The following is a 19,102-nucleotide window of genomic DNA, read 5'->3' as shown; positions in this document are numbered from 1 at the left end:
GATGGTGAGCTCTCTGAAGCCAATTTTTCACTTACCATGGAATATAACCACTAACCAAACTCAGGTGTTCATAATGGGAGTGAACTTCCACGAGAAGAAACTCGTCAGGGTAAGCTTCCCTCCAAATCCACCACTCCACAAGAAGAAGCCGCAGTCCTAATTCAAGGAACCGTACAGAAAGCCCTCGAGAGCTTCTACGGTCTAGGGCCGCAGCTATCCGCGCGCATCATGGCCAAGTACACAATCCACCCTCTAGCCCGGATCGGCACAGTCGCTCCCAAGACAGTCACAGCCCTAACAGCCGAACTATCGACGATGACGATAGAAAACGACGCCAGGAGGATAGTCCAGGACAACATCAAGCGGCTGCGAGATATGGGCACGATTAGGGGAAGGAGACATGCTATGGGTCTGCCGGTGCGCGGACAGCGGACGAGGAACCAGATCGAGACGGCGAAGAAGCTGAATACCCTCGAGAGAGGAGGCACGTACTCCAAGATTTAAAAAAAGACGGCATGCTATTCTTGGGGGTATTCCGCGTGGCATTGCGGGAATAAGCTGCTGTTGGCCCCATTGAAGTCATTAGGGAAAGGCGTTAATGAGAGGTTTGCGACGCATTTTCGGTCGTCTTCAGCCAGGACCTATTCCGGTATATAAGCCTAGGGGTATTGTTCCTTGTACATTTAAATGTAAACATTTACATATTACATTTCAAGAGGACTAAGAATCTCCTTGAGAGGCAGTACATGAACTGGCGATTTCGGTTTATAACCCCCCAGTTCCGTCGAACAGGAGCTATCGTGAAACTGGATAGTTACTGGAACTTCTAGGCTCTGTTTATCAGACAAGCCGACTATTCTTCATAAATATCAACTATGACGGTAGGTAGCCAATGAAGTAGTATAATTAGAAGTGATACGCTATCAAAACCTTATATCCAAGTCGTACTTCTCCTTTACTCGAACAAGCCTGATAAATCATCTTCCAAAACTGGCTCTCCGGCTGCCTGCAGTTTCGCAGCTATTTTCTCGGCATCTTCCCAGACACGTAGTATGTTGCCACCTACGACCTTGCTGGCGTCTTCATCCGAAACCCCTCGCCGCAGCAATTCTGCCACAAGGTCCGGATATTTGGATACGTCAGCCAACCCCTCAGGCGTCGCTTCGATGCCATCAAAGTCGCTTCCCAAACCAACATGATCGTACCCTATCAGGTCGCCAATGTAGGTGATATGACTGACCACCTGGGAAAGAGTATTATTGTCAGGGAAGAACTCGGGGACGCCGTTCTCGGCACCCTTGTCGATACAGCTGATGAAATCAGGTGAGAAGTTTACTGTGGGAATTAGCAAGAAGTCAAAATCATAGGTATACTGAGGGGAAATATGTACTCATGACAATCGAATTCTTCTCTTTCACAAGTTGGAGCACATCGTCCGGGACGTTACGAGGGTGCGGGCAGATTGTGTAGGCAGAGCTGTGACTGAACATGACGGGAGCCTTGCTACCTGCCCATTCTTTGCTGCCGCCTAGGACGTCTCTCATGGTATCCGCGCTGACATGAGATAGATCGACTAACATGCCGATGCGGTTCATCTCGTTGATTAGCTGTCTGCCCTTGGGAGAGACGCCGTTCCATACCGGGGGCGCTTTGTGGAAGGGGTTTTCCCAGAGAGCTGCGTCGGCAAATATGTTACCGCAGTTATGCGTCAACGTAGCATAGCGAACTCCCAAAGCGTAGAATCGCCGTAAATTGGCTACTGAGTTGCCAATCTGATGGAGACCCTCAATTCCCAGGGGTGAGATGAATTTGCCCTTCTTCCAGGCTGCTACCGCAGATTCGGAATCTACTGGGATCCCGGAGAAGTCTTTCGGGTAAGCATTCTGGAGCCGGGTCATAAGATCAATTTGTTGTAGGGTCAGTTGGACACCTAAGTACTATTATTAGCTGGTGAATTTGGCAGACTAGACTCAAACACTAACTAGGAGCGTAGTTCTCATCTGAGTAGTCTGTGCCGTTTGCTGGACATGGTGTAAAGACACTCCAGAAAGCACCTCCGTTCTGTCCTTCTCTCAACCTGGGTAGGTCGACGTGCATCGGGAGCCCGCCCTCTTCGAATGGGTTTGAAAAGGTCTCATTGTAAATGTGATTATTGTACATAGCACGGATGAAGATAGCTAAGTCATTATGTCCATCTTAGAAGTTATTAGTTATTTAGGTACGTTTATCAATTGAGGTATGTAATTCCATCTACCTATCAAGGGAGTTTTAAAGAGGATATTCTGAACCCTCTGTTCGATAGACTTCGGGCGGAAGTGAGAAGCTGCTCCTGAACAAGGAGAGCTTGGGTGGAGCAGCGCGTATAAGATTAATCCGATAAAGAATATCGAGGCGATATTCGCATTTGGCTTCTTTACGCGTGAAGATTGAGAACGGACGGGAGTCGCGCTCTCGAGGTCAGGAGTTTCTTTCTTTTCATACATGGCGTGGAATGGACTCTTCATTGGTCCCATTTACGCCCATGTGATGAAGAGAAAGATTGGAGGGTTGGGATGTTGATAATGATGAGATCAAATATGTTAAGTTGGTTGATAGCTTACCAAGCCACTTTACCGTATTCAATTATTCAATATTCTGGTTCTAATCCGAGCTATACTGTTACAGTATAATACATATCTCTTACATAACATGTGCACATAGTACGTTTACTTCGTAACGGAAACCGGCAATTTGCGACATGATCGGGGTCATGGCGTAAACCTCGTCAACCCGTCAACTCGCAACTCGGCAACTCGCAACTCGGCACGGGGTTGAAGGTGTTAAGTACTAGGTTAGTTCTAGATCATGAGAATGATCTGTTGTTCTATCAGCTGGTTAAAATGTCTAACATAATTCTATCATGCACCATGCACCTTAGTGTATATTCCTGACCGCCTAATGCACTATTCCAAGTATCTAAGTATACTTAATTACAGAGTACGAAGTTTTGTTAATTATGTCGATCATCAAGAGGCCTCTTATGGCCTTGGTTGTTCCGTAGGGCTCGACAAGGCCGATGCCCGAAAAGATTAGATGAAACGAGTTGTTACAGGGTCGCTTTTACTTGCTTTAGGTACTTGCCTTTAGTGGCTTCAGCTAGCCTAATATGGCACTTGAACAACGATGTAACTTGTCTGGTAGCCTATAGGTAGGTAGGTACTTACTTCAGCCCATACGTAATGGCTTTGAGGTTGAATGTACCTCTTACCTACCTAACGCAGGTAGTACCAGCATAGCGCTCGCAGCAGGCGCGCAGGACCACAAACAAAAAGGAAACCCCCCCGTCGCACCGAAAACTCCCCCTGGAGGGGGTCTGCAGGTCCAACCTTGGACCAATGAATTTTTGACTTTCATACGCTTTTCGTGTCCGAGCTTCATCTAAAGTGCTTTACCTATTGGCGAGGAATTCCGTTAAAAAGAGGCTGAGACAGAAATAGATGGAGCCATTCTACATTCTGTCTTAATCGCCCATTCTTTCTGTACATTTCGCATCTGATCTTGTTGCTTTGTAGCACATCGACAGCATCACAATAGCATCCTTCTTCATTCTCCTCATTTCCTTCTGTAATAGTGACACGACTTCCCGTTCTGTGATACCCGCCGCCGACATCCCGACATCTAATCTTCTTTGCCCCTCGGCCGTCTTTAATTCTTTATTGGCTCCCTTGTTACTACTGGGCTCGAAATCGCATAGCCAGCCAACTTTGAATTCGCGCCTTATTACGTCTCTCTCCTTCGAAACTAGACCCTGCTTTCACCCGATTTGAGTCAGTATTAGAAACCCCAACCCGGCTACTATAAATCGGTGTTTTTGGAGGACTGCGTCATCACCATGCCGGGGTTCGCAGACTCTTTTTGGTCGACAGACTATGCCGCAGGTGAGCGCGAAACAACCTACCCAACCTCCCCCTTATGCAAAGACTAACCATTTTTAAGGCCTGGGCGTCCTGTTTACCAAGCTCCAGCAAGGTGTCCAGGAGAACAAGCAAGTCTTGACGATCGCTCGAATGCGAGCCGAAGCCGAAGAGATCTACGGCCAGCGACTTGGGGAGATTGCGCCCGCAGCCGACAAGATTACTGGTGGCTTCTCGCGTGACGACGGCGCGAGTGTGCGAAAAGTACGAACCGCATCTTTTTCTCTATATACAGTACGGGAGCCTCTAGCTAACTTTTGTTCTTCCATGTCTAGGCCTACGATGGTGTCCGATCCGAGATGGAGGATGCTTCAAAAAGTCACAAGAAGATCGCACAGGGTATTCGAGACCTGGTCGTGAACCCCTTTGCGCGGTGGTGCGACGCTCACGAATCCCGCATCCAAGATTCCCAAGATGACTTGCAAACTCGTATAAAAGCTCACGATCGCCAAGCCGAGTTGGTCAAGAAGCTACGGAGCAACTATTTTAATAAGTGCCGCCTAGTCGAAGACCTCGAGGAGGAAAATAAGCTAGCCTTTCAAGACCCGGAAACGAGCCCCAAGCAGAATCAGAATATACCCGAGATCAAGGTATCGCCTAATGAAAAGGAAGGTGAGGAAGATGATGAGATATACGAGATCGGCGATGAGACATACCAGACGGAACAGGTCAAGAAGATACTATCTCACATGTTGAACACTATAAAAATGGGTGAGACTAAAGTACCCATCCTGGGAACATACCTCAACACCTCGTCCGGTTCCGATATAGTTGAGTACATGCAACGGCATATGGGATCGACCAGTATCAGCTACGCCGAACGGATTGGACAGGATTTAGTGTCGAACGGCTTCCTTCGTCTGGTTGGTAATGTTGGCAATAACTTTGCGAACAGCTCGAAATTCTTCTACCAGTGGCGACCGAAGGCATTCCAGCTAGCAGGTGTTCCGGAGAAGAAGGCGACGTTTGGAAGGACGTTTTCCATGCCTTCAAATCCCGAGAGCGGGTCCGACTCCCCTGTCGTGGGCGCCGTTAGCGAATACTTGTCGGGCTGGAATGTTCTCGGTAGCCAACACCCTAACGAGACCCCCCCGGAACGTCTACGTCGCGAGGCTAGGGAAGCCGATGAGAAGTACAAGGCTAGTGTTCAGAAGCTAGACGAAATGCGCTGTGAGCTAGAGGAAGCTATCTTCGTGCACTTAAGGTTCCTCGAGCGCTGCGAGCTGGACAGGCTAAAAGCCATCAAGACGGTCATTCTCGATTTCTCGGGCACCATTGGAAATGTCATCCCGAGCTTACAGTCTGCGGTGGACCGCATGGTTCTATACCAGGAGACAGTTCAGCCCATAGGAGACTTGCGATATCTCTTAGAGAATTACAGGACAGGTCGCTTTGCGCCGCGGGTTGTCACGTATGAAAACTACTATAACAAGGTTGACGAGCAGACATTCGGCGTAGATCTAGAGGCTAGGGCTAGGGCGGATAAGAAGCGCGTCCCTATTATCATCACAACGCTGCTGACGTATCTGGACAATCACTACCCGGATCTCGAAGGAGACGAAGCAAGACGAGGGGTGTGGCTTACGGAAGTTCAGCTCCCGCAAGTTCATAAATTGCGTACCAAAGTAAATAATGGCAAACCCTTTACTACCGACGAACTCTCAGAATTCGACGTTCCCACTGTTGCGTATCTGCTAAAACTATATCTCTTGGAACTCCCAGGTATGTATTTCTTAATTTAGAAAACGATATAACAGAGACTGACAAGAGACATAGATTCACTGGTATCCTCTCATGTATATGAGATCATCAGGACTATCTACCAAACGCCAACGTCGGAGAATACTGACGACGCACGTATCGCTGTTCTGCAGCAGACTCTCTCACAATTACGACTCACGAATATCGCTACGCTTGACGCATGTATGAACCATTTTACGAGACTAATAGACCTAACGTCAGCGGACGAGCAATACGTCCAGGAACTCGCGACATCCCTGGCTCCTTGCATCTTGCGTCCGAAGACTGAAACCTCGTTAACAATGGAGGAGAAGCACACATATCGCTTAGTCCGCGATTTATTTGCGCACAAAGACGCTATCTTCAGCGAGCTGAAACGTATGTCGAGCCTCACACACTCGGGGTCGGTTAACAACAACCGACCTCGAGCTATTAGCACGGATGAGAGCAATAGGAGAGCCCACATGGAAGAGAGGCAACGGGCCCTGCTAGAGAAGGCAGGCCCACGCGGGCGCGCTACTAGTCCGGCGCCAGGACTCCGCCATCGACGTGATAGGAGCACGGGTGGACCCGAGACCCGATTTCCCATCGCCAGCCCGACGACGGCTAACGAGCGCCAACGGAGTAGCCTTGGCAGCCTCGGTACCGTGAAGAGGTCCAGTCTCGAGGTTCCTGATGGAACGGGACAACCGCCGGCGGAGGTAAACGGAAGCGCTAACGGAGACTCCCCCAAGACGGAACCCGAACACATGGTTTCCAAGCGAGATAGTCTGAACCGAAGCAGCGCTAGGTTCGTTGGCGGCCGCAGAGTCACGACCTCTTCGTCGACAGGAACTGGGAGCACACCTTCCACTCCTGTTAGCAAGGCAGCGGATAGCGGAACCCCGATCCACGACCGCGGTGTGCAACTCGTCGACGCACCGATGGACGACTAGTAACGCGTGAGCTGTCCACATACCTGGGGTCATGTGAGCCGGTACCGGAGGCCGCAAGGTGATATCTTGACACGCATCTGGCTAGTCGGCGTCTATTTTTCCAGTATAAGAAAGGGGTTCATTTCCTCGTATAAGGGGAAAAGGGAAAACTTGATGGAAGGACTTATCGGCGGAGCCGCTTAGCCTACGTATAATGTAAAATGTCGCTATACGCATGTACAAGATTGTCGTTGTTATTGCTCTCGTTGCTGCTATTGGTGTTGTACTACGTATCACACACACATATCCGCCCACCCCTACGACGGAAAGATCCCAAGGCTCGGCTAAGATAGGATGGTTTAGTTCGTCTATTCTACATATCAGCCCAGCCTAGGCGTATCCCGTCTTCCCCTTTCCCCTCGTCATTTCTTTTGTCTTGTCTTACTTCTAGTTTTCCGACTACTATTAACTACTACTACTACTAGAGCGCGTTTACAAAAATTCGGAGGGTGGATAGGCAAAGCAAGCAAGCAAGCAAGCAAGCCAAGGGGCTTGTTGGCTTGCTCTCGTACGTTTTGTACGTTGATTATGACATACCTTAGGTATATAGTTGAGTTGAATTGAATTGAATCTTAAGATGATTATTTGGCTATATTTATATTTATATTCATATTCATGTTCATGTTCATATTCGTTGATCTTATGTTTGCTATTTAAGAGGTAGTTATGCTCGACATCTAGTTGTAGATGAAAAGGAGTTAAAATATGAAAGAAAAGATTAGATATGTGATGGTCTTAAGAATATACCTTTAAACCTGTCTCGACTTGGTTGCAGCAATGCTCATAATGATATTTCATCTATATACTAGCCAGTACGAATGTCTAATTTACTATTCATACTACCTCTATTTATGTATTTATTTATGCATTACACTCCCCCCCATCTTCACGCCGCACCCGCGTCCTGGATCTCAGCCGGCTTCGCCTTTTTCTTCTTCGGTTTAGCCTCGACCACATCTCCAGCGGCATCCCCCTCGTCTATAGGCGAGACCTTCTTCTTTTTCTTCTTGACCTTGACCGCGGTATCCCCTTCGCCGTCGGGATCCGTCGTCTTCGGCTTCTTGGCCTTCTTCTTCTTGACGACGGTGCCGGCGGCATCGACGCCCTGGGCAACTTGTATGCGCTCATTTGCGCGTTGCATCTCGAGGCGTAGACGCTCGATTTCCTTCATGGCCTGCGCCATCTCGGCTTCCTCGCGCTGCTGGGCTTCGGGGTCGTATGCGCGGCCGGCCGGGTCATCCTCGAGGCTGAGCGCGCCGATACTAGTGGAGTCGACACCGAGAAGCGATTGCTTGAGCTTCTTGCTGCCGGCTCGGACCTTGGCGGCGGTGTCCGAATTATTTTCGGAGTCGTAGTTCTTTGGCGTGCTTAAGCCGCTGCCACCCAGGTTTTCGTCTGGGGCAACAACGATCTTCTGCCGCGGCGGACGGCGGGCTGGTTTAGACGCTACATGTCGAGAGTGATCGACGCCTGCGCTAAGTTTATCGAGATCGAGTTCCATGATGGGAATCGAGTCAACGTCTAAGTCAGGACCATTCGAATTCTGGAGGATATTATGTATCGGCGTTGATGACCTCTGAATAGAATTGTTTTCCCCGATATAGAATGGGTCATCTCGATTCCTTTCCAGACGCTCGGCCTTTCTTTTAGCTAATATATCTGCATCCAAATAGGTCTCCTCGGTAGGCTGCTGGTAAGAGCTAGTGATATCCTCGCGAGCATCTACCAGCTTGTTGATGGCTGGCTCGGAGGCTATACTCGTCGCGGGCGGTCGTTGATAATAATAACTCTCAAACTCATCTGACTCGTCGACTGGTATCGATATCGAATCAGCGGATGCGAGTAGGAAGTTGAGGTTTGGATTTATAGGTTCGTCAAGGTCTAACCCTTCTGGAAGTGGGACGTTCTTCTGAGCTGTTTGAGCAACCGAATTCAATTCCCAGCCGGCAAAAATGGAGGGTATTGCTTGGGTGAGTAGCAAAGGAGGATCTTGGTGGACGGTTTCTGTCGAAGCTTCCTGACTAGATGCCGCTTCCGCAGTAAGTTTTAGCAGTTCCATGAACTCTACTGCTCGTTCTTGAACCTCTAGGTTTGGATGTTGTACTAAAGCCTCGAAGGAATGAATAATGCGAGCCATTAGGAGTGAGATCTTGGATTTACGCTCAGGTGTCCAAGGGGTTAATTGATCTCCGGCAACCAACGAGAAAATTTTCATGACCGCTTGAAGGCAGGCTGCGAGAGATTCTGGTGGTGAAGTCTTTTGGGATAGTTGTAACAGAGCTCCAAGAATATCGTCTGGGGAAGATAATTCTGAACAAAATTCACCGAGGATCCAAGCAGCTGGTTTTAATGTTCCCGATGCAATCGAGCGCCCAATTCTAGTCTCGCTATTTAGTTGAGATATAATCGCCTCGGCGGCGCGAGCGCACGCGGGACGAAGCGCCTGAACCTTGACGGCAATATTCCGTAATTCGTTCCCTATTTTCTCAGATATATCACCGCTACTTGACCTCCTAGGTGTAGAAAGTAAGTCCATATCGTCGACAGGTCGTGGTAGCGGAGCAGTCCGAACAAGTTGCGTTAGTATATCAATATACCACTCGAAATCTGTTAAGAAGCCGTAATTATTTTGAGAACACATATTTAGTATTCTGTTGATCACATCGGCTCTGTAGTCATCTGGAAGCGGCGGGGATTGGTTCGCCGATTTTGGAGCGGAATCAATTGTCCTCTCCAAGTCTTCGTCATCTGAATCCCCGGAGCTTGGCCCCGAATGATTCGTAGTCCTGCGATCTCCTGAAGACAGCTTGAGTTGTCTCATGAGACGGCCGACAATAGACACGAGATTGTCACCGCTGACCATACCCTGCACAAGGTCTAGCGCTTTGATACGGATAGAAATGTCGGCACTGTCTATACACTCTAGAATGACGTCTTCTTGCTGAGCTACAAGCCAAGGATGGGTTAAAACGATTTTGTTGAAAGCGAGCAGCGCCACATATTTCACTATATCCCCAAAATTAGCAAACCGAGTCATTGGGGTCAAGGGGCAAGCTCACAATTTGGGTCACCATCTACCATAATCATTCCTCGAAGCTTATTAACGCAAAGAGATGCGATCTCCTCTCTCCCGTCCGCATCTTCACCACTTCCAAGAATCCCCCCTTGAATAATTCCGCTTATACATTCGTATAATAAAGACATGGCAGGGGTTGTCTGGATGATCTCTGTCAGAGGTGGTAACAATTTGCGAACAAGCCTCGGCTCGAGGGGTGTTAATGTAGCAAACTAGTTGAAGGTCAGCTAATATTCAGGTATGACCGAGACGGTATGCTGCCTACTAGCTTGATCAGTTTTATTGCCATCCAGTTGTTACCGCTATCGACCAATAGCTCAAACAGCCGGGGTGCTAGAGGAAGGAAATCATGGGGCCGCCGCCATCCCAGTTCGCATATGACATTGATAATTGCAGCCGTTACGCTGGGGTCTTCAGTCCTATCCATAAGTCTCTCCTTTATCTTCGGCCAGGCAGCCCGTAGGGTTTCGGGATAAACCAAGGCAAGCCTGTATAGCGTGACAATCGTCTTCTTGCGAATCGCGGGGTGGGTATGGCTAAGTCGAGGCAGGAGATCAGATAAAACGGAGAGGGCGAGAGATGGCGTAATAACATGCGGAAGAGTGACAATCGGAAGGGCGATGGTAGTGGTTGATGCCGCCGTCAAATCCTGGAAGACAAGTTCAGCATATTCGTTTTGTTGCGTCTCGGGAAGCTTATCGCAAGACCTAACCTCGTACCTTCTTGAGGAGATTTGTTGCCAGCATGAGGACCTCGGTATCAGGACGGAAGCTCTGAATTGCGCCAAGATATCCTACTCGTTTTTGGTGGTATTTAGGAGAAGCCATCACCTCGAGTACGTTGAAAGACGCCCATGACATATCGTGCCCGAACATTTCTAGGTAAACTAGCTTTAGTAAAGCAGTAGCCTTGAGATCTATAACAAGAGGGTAGGTATGAAGTCAGCTATAGGCCTGGTATATTTATAATGGGAGGCATCTAACCTAAGTCCTGGCTTCGAATTTCGGAGCGGCATTCTTTCAGGCAGTTTTGTATGTACTCCTTCTCGTTCCCCTTATGGTTCCTCAGACCTCGGATGAGGTCGTACAACGATTTTTCGAACCTGCGATGAGATTGTCAACGGACTCTAATTCGCACGAAATCATGATAGTATAAGGTGGGCTGCGTACATGGTTGTTGGTAATTTCGGAACGGTGATCAACTATGAGTTAAAGGCTGCGAGCTCAGAGTGCGCCTCGGACCACTCATCATCTTGACAGCGCGACGATAGCTTGGCGATATAGAGGCGTCGTAGGAGACCTGTTCATCTAGGGGGGTTGTGTTGGCGGATAGCTACTAGATATTTCGCAACACAGATTAATGTTGATAGTGCAAGTATCAATGAATATGCCCCACGGCTTGGGGGGAGCACGCACGTCAGCGGACCATTTATTGAAGCTAAGGCTAGGTACCTAGGTACCTTAGTACCTAGCCTTAGCACTTGCTAGACCTGGATGTTTGATACGGTAGAACATGACTTCCGGCCCGTGCACCACAACCTAGGTACCTAACCAGCTAACGTAAGGACCTCCATAAGGATCGGTAGGTACGGGGCTGTAACTACCTCTACTAGGTACCTAACTTAAATTATCACGAACCCGGATCCTTAGTTTCCTTCAAATCTAACCGTGTCTTTAATATCCACCATCTCACTTAAACCACTCTAAGTACCTAATTTAATAACAGCAACATCAGAGTGTAAAAGAAGATCAAATACGTTCTCAAGTCAACAACATGTCTTCTTCCCTTCTTCATCCGCCCAGCCACTTGCCCCCTGCTGTAGCCTTGCAGCATTCACAGCAAGCTCCGGCTATACTTGGGAAGTCTACAGGTGCCATCTCAACCTCTCTTTTCCAATCTCTACTCTCAGCCCCCGAAACATCTGAATTATGGACTACATATGAAAATCTCTTATTATCATGCCTTCGGACTGGAGATGACGAGTCAGCCCATCAATGCCTCGGAAGACTAGTGAATAGGTTTGGCAATGACAACGAACGTATCATGGCCTTGAAAGGCCTCCTTAAGGAAGCTGATGCCAGCGATTCCGCTACTTTAAATGTTATCCTGAAAGAGTATGAGCAGATCTTACAGGATAACCCAACTAATATCGTGAGCTTTCTTCCCCGCGACTCATTATACCAAATACTAATGCAGCCCATACAGCCCATTTTAAAGCGCCGTGTGGCCTTGTTGCGGTCTATTGGACGGACCTCTGAGTCTGTCAGTGTTCTGATATCGCTTCTCGATATCTCCCCTACGGACGCAGAGGCGTGGGCTGAGCTTGCCGACCTCTATTTTTCACAAGGACTATACTCCCAAGCCATCTTTGCGCTTGAAGAGGTTCTTGTCCTGCAACCAAATGCTTGGAATGTTAGTTTTCCTATTTCCCTATTTCCCTATCTTAATTTTACCCCTGCTAACTTTAACTGTGCCAGGTACACGCTCGTCTGGGCGAAGTATTGTTCATTGCTGCAAAATCGTCAGATAACGCAGGTCAATTAGGCGAAGCTATAAAACGCTTCAGCCGAAGCATTGAGCTCTGCGATGGCTATTTACGAGGTTACTATGGTCTTAAACTGGTATAAATCCCTTTGTTGGTTTTCAAACAGGAAATTCACTAACTTGAATAAAAAGACTACGAAACAGCTTCTGGGTGACCCATCCAAGGTATCACAAAGCCGGACAACTTCTGACGGGTTTGCCATACCCGATTCGGTTACACTTAGCAAACTTGATGAAGTGGCCACCGAGAAACTCGCAGAGATAGTCCGACGCTATTCATCAGGAGAAAAAGGTTGGCAGGGTTACGATGAGGCTGAAGTCAAGGCAGCCAAAGAGCTTCTTGAGAATGACACAGCTGCGGTCATTAGATGAGAAACTACCGTTATGTTCTAAACATCGCATTAGGGATTTGAGTAGTTCCTCTACGACGCTCGCCTTAGCCTCATTCGCGTGGCCGGGTTTCTTGCAGGAGTTGCAAGTCATTGGGTGACGAATAGGGAGAAGCTCCATTTGCCATGCGCAGAAGGGGGAGAGTCGTTAATTGGTGCCCTAGGTAGATTTCGTATCTGGAGCGGTGGGACTTGGGCAGGCAGACGTGTCCACTAGTCTGGGTAATACTGGGTAATGCCGATTTGGCCAACAAGTACCCTGCCGGACGATTGTTCCTACAGTACGAGTAGCACGTGGCTCCAGTCGTGCAATCTTGGTCGTCGTGAATCAGAAAGGCGGCGTTGCAATCGAATGACTGAGAATTTATCAAGTGGCTCGCATTCTTAGTGCCTTACTATTCGGCATGTATATATGTCTGGATGCACTGTAACCATATAAGTACCATATTATGATATTTGGGCAGCAAAACCGCCACATCGTCGGGCAGTGTCTAGCCATAAACTAATCGGAGTTCCACAGTTAGAGACATCTAAGACGGGTCCAGCCGCAGACAAGTTTCTGCATCCATCCTCCACTTCCGAATTGGTTGCGGTAAGGTTGCCATTCCTAACGCCCCTCGTTCGGGATTGGCCCTCTCAGCAAGGTAGGTAATGAATATGTCTTGAGCACGCTGGTAATTTGCACATCGATCTACGCGGAGGTTAGAGCAGCAAACAATGCTTCGACTCCATACTTCTAAATCTAATCATGTATCTACTAATAACAGGCCGCTTACGACACCACGTATTATAGCTTCTAGAGACTAGATGATACCAGATCCGTCAAGACCTGTGGGTGAGCGAAAGGTCTTATTAGTAGAGGCGAACAGCCACCGCCCGAGTTCTCGGCTTGAGATCTGAAGTCTGTTTCAAGACGACACAGGAGACACAGGAAGGAATACTTCCACTCGCTATCTCTATCTTACAGGGGAAACGCCAGTCTTGCTCAACCTCCGGAATTGGCGTCTTAAACTTTTCATAATTCTCCCCGGTGACCAATGGCTTGCGATTCAGTCTCAAAGGTTTCAGTCGGACATGCATGTGTTGCCTGCCAGTGCAAAGTACCGAGAAGACAGCAATCAGTTTATCAACCTTAATTCTTGGGAACAATACAATGTCCAGCTATCATGGCAACGTCCGGAGCAAATTGCTTCGGCAGAGCCCCGGTCAGTCAACCCGATATGAAGTCTACCCTATACTACAAATATAAGGGTGAATAGCCCGACGGCCAGAGATTAAGAATTCGGCCAGAGACCATACAGCAGACGACGAATTTGCAAAATAAAGGGTACCAGTCATGATCATGCTGTCGTGTTCGGTGTAAGTCCAAGGATCTCGATCATTGGTGGTCTGCGGAGTGTGCATCGGCCCCAGCAAGCGCAAGCGGTGTGGGCCAGATTTTCTGCTTTTATGCTGCGTGCTGTTCGTGTAGGTAGGTTATTTCTTCTGCTCTCAGCCTGCGTTGCTCGGCCCCTCTCTCGCCTTCTAACCATTCGCCCTTCCTTCTCCTAGACAGGTATTTGTACACAGTACGACTTCATAACAATAAACAACCACCGGGACCTACTTGAATGCTACCAGATCCAAATTGGCTCCGGAATATTGACAAGTTTAAGATACCGCCATCATTCCTTTCCATTTTCTGCCCATATTTTCTCTTTTGCTACCACATGATACTGTCTATACATACCTACATACATACATACATACATACATACATTCATACCTACATACGGACAACACCGGGTCCCTCGCACGGAGACAAGAAAAAAGAAACAAGAGACACTCGACTCTCACCGGAGCATATCGCAGCTCAACTCTAACGCAAAAAGCTAATGTACGTTAATTATTTTGCATTCCTCGGAAGTATATACGTATGGCCCCGGTTCCTATCTCGGTAGCCGTCTTTCATCTTTCAACACCCAGCATGTCCATGTCCTAGGCTAAGCTAGTGCTGATGACCCCCTGTGGAGGAGGGATCTATGTACAATACGTCTGGGATGAAGATTCTAGAGCATTGAGGCCTACATGTGCGCCGTAGTACGGGTACGTGTTTATGTGTAGTGTGTAGGTAAATGCAAATGTAGTATGGTATTAGTTTTTTGGCCCCTCTCTATCTGGGCTGTGTCACCTGTCCCTCGTCCCCCGTCCCCGTCCCCCGTCAATCTACCTCTGCTTGCTTGGCCCCTCGCTGACGATGGGATCGTGGGCTCTAGTATTAGTGCCACTAAGTATTATAAGTTCCGGGCATCCTCCCTGTTCCCTGCTCTCTCGTCCTTCCTAACGCACAATAAATACAAAAAGTGCGGTCGGTCGTACTTCGATCTGCACGCTCGAATTTCGAAAGTGCTGACCGCAGACTTTCGTTTTAGCCCTTGGAGGCCGAGACGATATAATACGTCTCTCTGTGTTTACGCCGGCGACATCAAAGTCTCCTCCGTCGCATTCACGATTAATAGTTGTACCTTCCAAACGGGTGCCGACCGATAGCGACCGATAGCTACCGATAGCCGGAGTTCCTAAGTAGGGTAAGTGTGTCTCGCACCTCTCGCACATTCCATATTCATTACCGTGCCTTCCTGCCTTACAGGTATAGCCTATACATGTAGCCTATGCGCATACCTGCTTCATTCAAGGGCGAAGTTGAAACTGCTTTAAACTGTTTTATTGCATACCTCTCTGAGCCGAGATCAATTCACATCACATCACAATTCACCCCGCTTGAATTTGGAGCCACTTGCAATTCCACACCTTTTTCCAACAGAAACCCAATTCGATATCCCTTTGCGCCCAACTGAGCCAGTCTTATTGGAAGACCGGGATCCCCCAGATAACTTTTTTGACATTTGTATACCGCTCACTTGTCACGAGAGACTTGTCTACAAAAAGCCATCCAAATTCCTCATTCAGATTTATCCTCGGATTGTTCCGCACGACAGTACACACGTCCTATCTACATTTCACCTTCACTGTGCGACCAGCTTTCATCCTAAAAAGAGAGAGATAAAAAAAAGCTACAGGACAACGGTGGATCAAAATTGCTAACACTGTTGCTAGAAACTTGGGTTAGTCCGCACCATTATTACTTGTGATTCGGAGTTCTACATACCAACGGCGACGCCCAGTTCAGAGAGCTGAGCTATAAGTCAATTCAAACTCGCTCAGTGAGGTTGGCAACTTCGGCTACCGCCTAATCGCTAACCTCCCTTTGCTCCGACTTTCTTAGGTAGATAGTCGAGGGGAAGGGGTATCTAGACGTTAAACTATCACCAATGTCGTAAGTAGCGATAGTCTATTACTTATTCAACTCGCCATTGACCTCCTCATTTAAGTCGAAGATACACCACACGCACTCCACGCCACAGCGGTCCCATCTCGGACGAAGTTAGCTACTCAGAAGAGGAGGATTCAAGGCCTAGTGGAGGATCATATAGTCACGGACGAGAGGTTTCGGACGAGGACTCTTACGAGAGTGAAGAGGAAGAAGAGTTCGACGACGACGATATTGATCCAGAAGATTCAGCTTCTACTAGCCCCTCAAGGCGCCACCACCAAGAAGCTCGTCCTCATCGCGCCCCATCCCGTGCCCCGTCTCGCACGCCGTCTGGACAGCAACACAGGAGTGTTGCCCATAGAGTGCCCCCCCATTACGATTACGATACTTATCGGCAGGCGCCGAACCCCTCTACCAGTCTGGATTCAGATTACGATTACTACGGCCGGGGTGCTGCCTACCCACCGCCGGCCGGAGGGAACCAGTATTATGCCGGTGGCCGTGGCGGTTATCCCCAAAGCCACGTTGGCGGCTATGCTCCCCCTTATGGTGGAAGTGGGCAGGTAGTGCCATACGGACCACCCAACCCGTACCAAAATCCTTTCGCCCCGATGAACGGAAATGCTGGTAACTATTTTAATAACGAGCATAGGTGGCCTGGTGGTAACGAAATGATGCCGTTTGGCGGAGGTGGCGGTCAGAATTACTTTGGTGGTCAGCCGCCGTATCCTATGCCGCACGGCATGGCACAATACCAGTGGTCCCCTCCTCCGCCTCCACCGACGGACATCGGTGGCCCGTCTCGAACACCTGCCCCAGCCCCAGCTCCAGAGCCTCCGAAGGAGGACCCCGAAAAGGAAGCCATGAAAAAGAAATTAGCTGAGATTGAAGCCGAGCAGAAGCGGAAAGAGCAAGAAGCTAAGCAAAAGGAGCTCGAGGCTCAAATTAGACTAGAGGCAGAGCTAGCATTCCAGCGCAAAATGGAGCAGATCAAGAGGGACGAAGAGATTCGTGCTGAGGAAAGAAAGATTGCCATGGAGAAATTGACCAAAGATATCGAGGATGCAAAGAGGGCAGCCGAGAAAGCCGAGGCGGAGCGTGCCCGTAAGGAAGCAGAAGCTCTCGAAAGAGCTGAACGAAGTGCCCGTGACAAACTCGAAGCGGAACAGAAGGCCGAAGCAGAAAGGAAGAGGAAAGAAGCAGAGGCTGCCGCCCTTGCAGAGGCTGCTCTTCAGGCTAAGCTACAGGCCGCTATCAGGGCTGAAGCCGATGCGAGAGCGGCGGCGGCGGCCAGAGCTGCTGAGGAGGCTGCACAAAGAAAGAAATTTGAGGAAGAGGCTAAAGCAAAAGCTGAGCTAGAGGCCCGCAAAAAGATAGAAGCTGAAGAGGCGGCTAGGGCTGCCGCCGCCGCAAAGGCTGCGGAAGAGGCCGCGCAGAGAAAGAAATTCGAGGAAGAGGCTAAAGCAAAGGCAGAGTTAGAAGCTCGCTTAAAGTTAGAGGCCGAGGCGAATGCTAGGGCTGCAGCAGCGAAGGCGGCGGCTGAAGAGGCGGAAAGGCAGAAAAAAATAGAAGAAGAAGCTAAAATCAAAGCTGAGCTTGAAGCTCGTAAAAAGATAGAAGATGAAAGGGCAGCGGCGGAAGCAGCCAAAGCTGCCGAGGAGGTTAGGAAGAAGGAAGAAGATGCGCTGAAGAAGAAGCTCTTAGAAGAGGCCAAGCTCAAGGCTGAAGAAGCGAATAAGAAGAGCCTTGGTAAGGACAAGGCGCCGATTCGGTTCAAGGACGCCGTGGGAAGAAAATTCAGCTTCCCTTTCCATATATGCCAGAGCTGGCAGGTACGTCAAAGGCCTTGTATTTCCGCTTAAAGCCCGCATGCTAATTTACTCTCTAGGGCATGGAAGAGCTCATCAAGCAAGCTTTCAGCCATGTCGATGTTATTGGTCCCCATGTACAAGCTGGGCATTATGACCTTATCGGTCCGAATGGCGAGATTATTCTCCCCCAGATATGGGACAAGGTGATTGAGCCAGATTGGGCGGTGACGATGCATATGTGGCCTATGGATCGGCCGGCTATGCCTCAGGGAGGAGCTATGAGATCTATACCTGGTAGACCAGGGGTCCACATGGCTGGTGGCCCATTCCCGCCTCAGGGTCTTAGGCCGCAAGGCCAACCGCGCCCGGCAAGCAGTGGCGGACCTCCACCTCCGCCGACTCATCCGATGATGATGGGTGCGGGCGGCATGCCCGGTCATATGAGGAGTCAGGTTCCTTTCGACGGACGCCCAGTTGGGGGCCCCGGCGGAGGGATGCCTCCAAATATCATCCAAGTTAACAAGCCTCCTGGTAAGAAGCCAACCAAGAAAGTCCAGAGCGGCGTGCTCGGGTGGATAGGTGGAGGAGCCGCGAAGCCCACTAAAGGCAAGAGGTCAGTCGCCGCGTCCATTATGTTTTTTGTTACATGAGCTCACAACTGAATGTGTAGTAGTAGAACTAAACGATAAGTTATAATCCATTCACGTGTGCTCCGGGGATACCTGGGCAACTCGATCTAGCCACTGTCAATTTCCACTTACTCCCGTGCCTTTTTCGCCAGGCACCAGTCCTGATTTTTATTCCCATCACCAATTTATTTTTTGGGGAGTTCTGCGACGGTCTCCAATAACAGATTCTGCATTATACCCCGGCTCGAGACGACTTCATTGTTTAAAGCGGCATTTTCCGCGGGCTTTTTTCTTCGAGCACGTATTATGGACGAAGTAATAATTACCACGGAGAACCAATATTTATTCATCACCACTTTGATACCGGTAGACGTGTATCATTTCTTACTACTACCGCGTGTTTACATCTAGGACTATATTTTTCTCTCACATGAGGTGACGATGTCTCATTGGCTAAGAATGACGAAATGTATGAGGAGGAAAGGCAAGTACATGGATGTTCTTTCAAGACGGCGAGCATTTTTACCTTGTTGAGATTTGTTTTGAGAGGCTATATTCTCGGATGGCGTCGTGGATGAGAAAGATTGGGGAGACCAAGACACATCCGGACTGATCTGTTACACATTTAAATTAGGAGTTACTATAAGTTTTGAATTGAATTTTGAGAATTGTA

The 19,102-nt window shown here is 48.9% G+C and overlaps 7 protein-coding genes across 7 annotated transcripts; 5 read left to right on the top strand and 2 right to left on the bottom strand.

Moving 5' to 3' along the window:
• Nucleotides 1-73: 73 nt before the first annotated feature.
• On the top strand, nucleotides 74-504 carry F4817DRAFT_316047 (ribosomal protein S13; the record flags this gene model as incomplete). The annotated part of the gene is made up of 2 exons (XM_049300617.1): nucleotides 74-109; nucleotides 178-504. 2 exons carry the CDS (start codon nucleotides 74-76, stop codon nucleotides 502-504), a joined length of 363 nt encoding a protein of 120 aa, XP_049159000.1.
• Nucleotides 505-955: 451 nt separating this feature from the next.
• On the bottom strand, nucleotides 956-2,483 carry F4817DRAFT_358853 (membrane dipeptidase-domain-containing protein; the record flags this gene model as incomplete). The annotated part of the gene is made up of 4 exons (XM_049306080.1): nucleotides 956-1,335; nucleotides 1,391-1,930; nucleotides 1,983-2,195; nucleotides 2,255-2,483. The coding sequence occupies 4 exons, from the start codon at nucleotides 2,481-2,483 to the stop codon at nucleotides 956-958; spliced, it is 1,362 nt and encodes a 453-aa protein (XP_049158999.1).
• An 875-nt stretch (nucleotides 2,484-3,358) lies between these two features.
• On the top strand, nucleotides 3,359-7,261 carry F4817DRAFT_338006 (uncharacterized protein). Its single transcript, XM_049303368.1, has 4 exons — nucleotides 3,359-3,917; nucleotides 3,976-4,157; nucleotides 4,229-5,675; nucleotides 5,730-7,261. Exons 1-4 carry the CDS (start codon nucleotides 3,872-3,874, stop codon nucleotides 6,626-6,628), a joined length of 2,574 nt encoding a protein of 857 aa, XP_049158998.1. The 5' UTR covers nucleotides 3,359-3,871; the 3' UTR covers nucleotides 6,629-7,261.
• Nucleotides 7,262-7,432: 171 nt separating this feature from the next.
• F4817DRAFT_338004 (Adaptor protein complex AP-3 delta subunit) lies at nucleotides 7,433-11,136 on the bottom strand. Its single transcript, XM_049303367.1, has 6 exons — nucleotides 10,913-11,136; nucleotides 10,727-10,845; nucleotides 10,463-10,659; nucleotides 10,009-10,392; nucleotides 9,727-9,955; nucleotides 7,433-9,673 (listed from the first exon to the last, which is right to left on the bottom strand). Coding segments are annotated over exons 1-6 (3,051 nt in total). The 5' UTR covers nucleotides 10,915-11,136; the 3' UTR covers nucleotides 7,433-7,553.
• Nucleotides 11,137-11,516: 380 nt separating this feature from the next.
• On the top strand, nucleotides 11,517-12,659 carry F4817DRAFT_358850 (TPR-like protein; the record flags this gene model as incomplete). Its single annotated transcript, XM_049306079.1, has 4 exons — nucleotides 11,517-11,894; nucleotides 11,949-12,155; nucleotides 12,221-12,364; nucleotides 12,420-12,659. The coding sequence occupies 4 exons, from the start codon at nucleotides 11,517-11,519 to the stop codon at nucleotides 12,657-12,659; spliced, it is 969 nt and encodes a 322-aa protein (XP_049158996.1).
• A 1,870-nt stretch (nucleotides 12,660-14,529) lies between these two features.
• F4817DRAFT_338000 (uncharacterized protein) lies at nucleotides 14,530-15,313 on the top strand. Its single transcript, XM_049303366.1, has one exon. The coding sequence runs from the start codon at nucleotides 14,804-14,806 to the stop codon at nucleotides 15,203-15,205; it is 402 nt and encodes a 133-aa protein (XP_049158995.1). The 5' UTR covers nucleotides 14,530-14,803; the 3' UTR covers nucleotides 15,206-15,313.
• Nucleotides 15,293-19,102, top strand: F4817DRAFT_337993 (uncharacterized protein). Its single transcript, XM_049303365.1, has 3 exons — nucleotides 15,293-15,992; nucleotides 16,048-17,821; nucleotides 17,878-19,102. Exons 1-3 carry the CDS (start codon nucleotides 15,988-15,990, stop codon nucleotides 18,448-18,450), a joined length of 2,352 nt encoding a protein of 783 aa, XP_049158994.1. The 5' UTR covers nucleotides 15,293-15,987; the 3' UTR covers nucleotides 18,451-19,102.

This window comes from Daldinia loculata (genome assembly GCF_022478755.1).
Source record: "Daldinia loculata strain CBS 113971 unplaced genomic scaffold F4817scaffold_25, whole genome shotgun sequence".
Lineage (NCBI taxonomy): Eukaryota > Fungi > Ascomycota > Sordariomycetes > Xylariales > Hypoxylaceae > Daldinia > Daldinia loculata.
This window is presented reverse-complemented; position numbering and strand designations above follow the sequence as displayed.

What these genes read in the sequence shown, in the direction of transcription:
- F4817DRAFT_337993 (XM_049303365.1), top strand. An exon ending in ATATATGCCAGAGCTGGCAG is followed by an intron (nt 17,822 to 17,877) that starts GTACGTCAAAGG and finishes TTTACTCTCTAG; the next exon opens with GGCATGGAAGAGCTCATCAA.
- F4817DRAFT_338000 (XM_049303366.1), top strand. Translation starts at nt 14,804, where the DNA reads ATGGTATTAGTTTTTTGGCCCCTCTCTATCTGGGCTGTGTCACCTGTC.
- F4817DRAFT_338006 (XM_049303368.1), top strand. Translation starts at nt 3,872, where the DNA reads ATGCCGGGGTTCGCAGACTCTTTTTGGTCGACAGACTATGCCGCAG. An exon ending in GTCGACAGACTATGCCGCAG is followed by an intron (nt 3,918 to 3,975) that starts GTGAGCGCGAAA and finishes ACCATTTTTAAG; the next exon opens with GCCTGGGCGTCCTGTTTACC. An exon ending in ACGGCGCGAGTGTGCGAAAA is followed by an intron (nt 4,158 to 4,228) that starts GTACGAACCGCA and finishes TTCCATGTCTAG; the next exon opens with GCCTACGATGGTGTCCGATC.
- F4817DRAFT_338004 (XM_049303367.1), bottom strand. An exon ending in AATTCGAAGCCAGGACTTAG is followed by an intron (nt 10,660 to 10,726) that starts GTTAGATGCCTC and finishes CTCTTGTTATAG; the next exon opens with ATCTCAAGGCTACTGCTTTA. An exon ending in GGTAGATGGTGACCCAAATT is followed by an intron (nt 9,674 to 9,726) that starts GTGAGCTTGCCC and finishes TTGGGGATATAG; the next exon opens with TGAAATATGTGGCGCTGCTC.